At 30.7% G+C, this 2,404-nt stretch overlaps 1 protein-coding gene across 1 annotated transcript in view; it reads left to right on the top strand.

The window, feature by feature from the left end:
* Window positions 1-503: 503 nt before the first annotated feature.
* Window positions 504-2,404, top strand: part of LOC108576573 (actin-related protein 5-like) — a 3,719-nt gene continuing 1,818 nt past the window's right edge. Inside the window, exons 1-6 of the mRNA XM_017939586.1 lie at window positions 504-660; window positions 730-1,044; window positions 1,151-1,431; window positions 1,506-1,724; window positions 1,804-2,105; window positions 2,165-2,396. Coding sequence (XP_017795075.1) covers window positions 558-660; window positions 730-1,044; window positions 1,151-1,431; window positions 1,506-1,724; window positions 1,804-2,105; window positions 2,165-2,396 — 1,452 coding nt within the window. The 5' untranslated portion in view covers window positions 504-557. The remainder of the gene's footprint in view (window positions 661-729; window positions 1,045-1,150; window positions 1,432-1,505; window positions 1,725-1,803; window positions 2,106-2,164; window positions 2,397-2,404) is intronic.

The raw sequence follows: 2,404 nt of genomic DNA, 5'->3' as shown, positions 1-2,404 counted from the left end.
TTAGTCGGAATCGCATGCGAACGAGCCTTCGTTCTTTGTCCCTGAGCGCGGGCTTTACGCGCGCTCTGATTGGCCAGTGTTTTTCGTTAATAATTCAAAAATGAAGCTTCAAACAACATTTTCGTAGAGGAAAAAGTTGTTCAGAGTCACCCCAGCAACTCCCCATTTCCGGGTGTTCGAGGAGTTACGGGACACCCTGTATAACTAATACGTTGTAAATCAATAGCACAAATGGGGTATAGGATCTATACTCTCTTTTGTAATATATCACATTTATAGTGTATAAAAATGAAATAATAGAGTGAACATATTAAATAATAAGATTGTTCATTCTTGAGACCAAAAGTATATTAATAACTATTTAAATCAGATGTTTTATTTGAAGATCCATCCACGCAACGGAACGTATTTGAATTTATGCACCATTTCTACAGTTTCGTTTTCGTTGATATTGCAGTTCTTATGTTATTTACATCATGCTTAGAAAACCGTTGCATACAAGTTTTCTTTATGGGCATTTAGCCAGAAAATAAATAAATAATTTAATTATACATAAAATGGAAATTCTTGAACTAAAAGATATAAAAGCTGTACCTGATATTATTCATCCTTATCCAGATAGAGTAAAATCCGAAACAATACCACTTGTAATTGATAATGGTAAGCAAACTATAATAAATTATATAATGTATATGTTACTTTAATAAAAATTCAAGAATAATTTTTTAGGATCATACAATTGTAGAGTTGGATGGGCTACAGAAAAAGAACCACAATTAATATTCAAAAATCTTATTGCAAAACCACGGAAAGAACGTGGCAAAAAGGATGGTGAACCTCAAGTTGGAAATGACATAGCTAATATTGAAGCTGTTCGATTTCAGTTAAAAACGCAATTTGATCGAAATGTGGTTACACATTTTGAAGCTCAGGAACAGATATTTGATTACACTTTCACTCATATGGGAATAGATACAGAAAGCGCAGTGAATCATCCAATTATTTTAACAGAAGCATTTCTTAATCCAAATTATTCACGAAATTGTAAGCACATAAATAAGCTTTATACTTACTACAAATATGTAGATTATATTTTGTAGAAGTATAAGATTATATCGAGGTTTAAATTCAATAATTATATCAATTTTAGTAATGGCTGAACTTTTGTTTGAATGTTATAATGTACCTGCAATAGCATATGGAGTAGATTGCTTACTTTCTTATCAACATAATAATTGTCCATCAGATGGTTTAATAATTAGTATAGGGTACCATACTACACATATAATACCTATATTAGATGGTAAAGCAGATCCTGTAAATTCACGAAGAATCAATGTTGGTGGATATCACATTACATCTTACATGCACAGATTGCTTCAACTTAAATATCCAGTGCATGTGAATGCTATAACACCTAGTCGAGCAGAGGTATATAAGTGATTTGTTTTTTACCAGTATTATTATAATCTCAAAGATTTATTTTCTTATTTTTTCTTAAATAGGAATTAATACATGAACATTCAACGATAGCTTTAAATTATCAAGAAGAAATTTCAAAATGGGCAGATCCAGATTATTATGACACAAATGTATTAAGAGTACAATTGCCGTATGTTGCTCCTGCAAATACTCCTGGTTTAACAGTTGAACAACAAAAAGAAAGAAAACGCGAGTTAGCTAGAAGATTAATGGAAATCAATGCAAGGAAAAGGGAAGAGAGAGTTAGTAATTTCCTACAAATGTAAACAAATTTATTTAATGTAGATATAAATATACTTTTAAAATAGTTATTATTTATAGTTAGCAGAAGACGAAGAACAGTTAAATCAATTACTAGCTGTTCAAGATTTGTTAGAAGAAGGTGAAGCAGATGAATTTGATCAAGCTTTGAAAACCTATTCTCTCACAAATGAAGCAGATCTGATAAAAATGATCAATAATTTGCAAGCAAAAGTAGAAAGAACAAGGCAAAAAATAGTGGCAGCTAATTCACAAGAAGAAAATATTACAGTGGAAGAACAAAAACCAAAAATAAAATCGAGTTTGCAACCTAAAGATCAACAAGATTTCGACGAATGGATTGCTGGTGTACGAAAGAAACGGTAAATAACTATTTTTCTATTTTTTATAACAATATTAAAGTACTTTTTTTACAATGTAGGCAAGAAATATTAGAAAAACGAATGGCCAAAAGACAACGTCGGCAAGACATGGCAAAACGTAGAACAGTCGCTGCACAAGAAAGAATGCGTATAATAAGTCAATTAGCAAGAAAAGAAAAACGCGATGACGATTTTGGTATGAGGGATGAAGATTGGGATGTGTATAAAGTTATAAATAGAGTGTGTACAAATTTTTCATCATTTTTATGTAAATTTATAATTTCAATATTGTATTACAT

Source organism: Habropoda laboriosa, unplaced genomic scaffold (assembly GCF_001263275.1).
Source record: "Habropoda laboriosa isolate 0110345459 unplaced genomic scaffold, ASM126327v1 scaffold426, whole genome shotgun sequence".
NCBI classification, from domain to species: domain Eukaryota; kingdom Metazoa; phylum Arthropoda; class Insecta; order Hymenoptera; family Apidae; genus Habropoda; species Habropoda laboriosa.
This window is presented reverse-complemented; position numbering and strand designations above follow the sequence as displayed.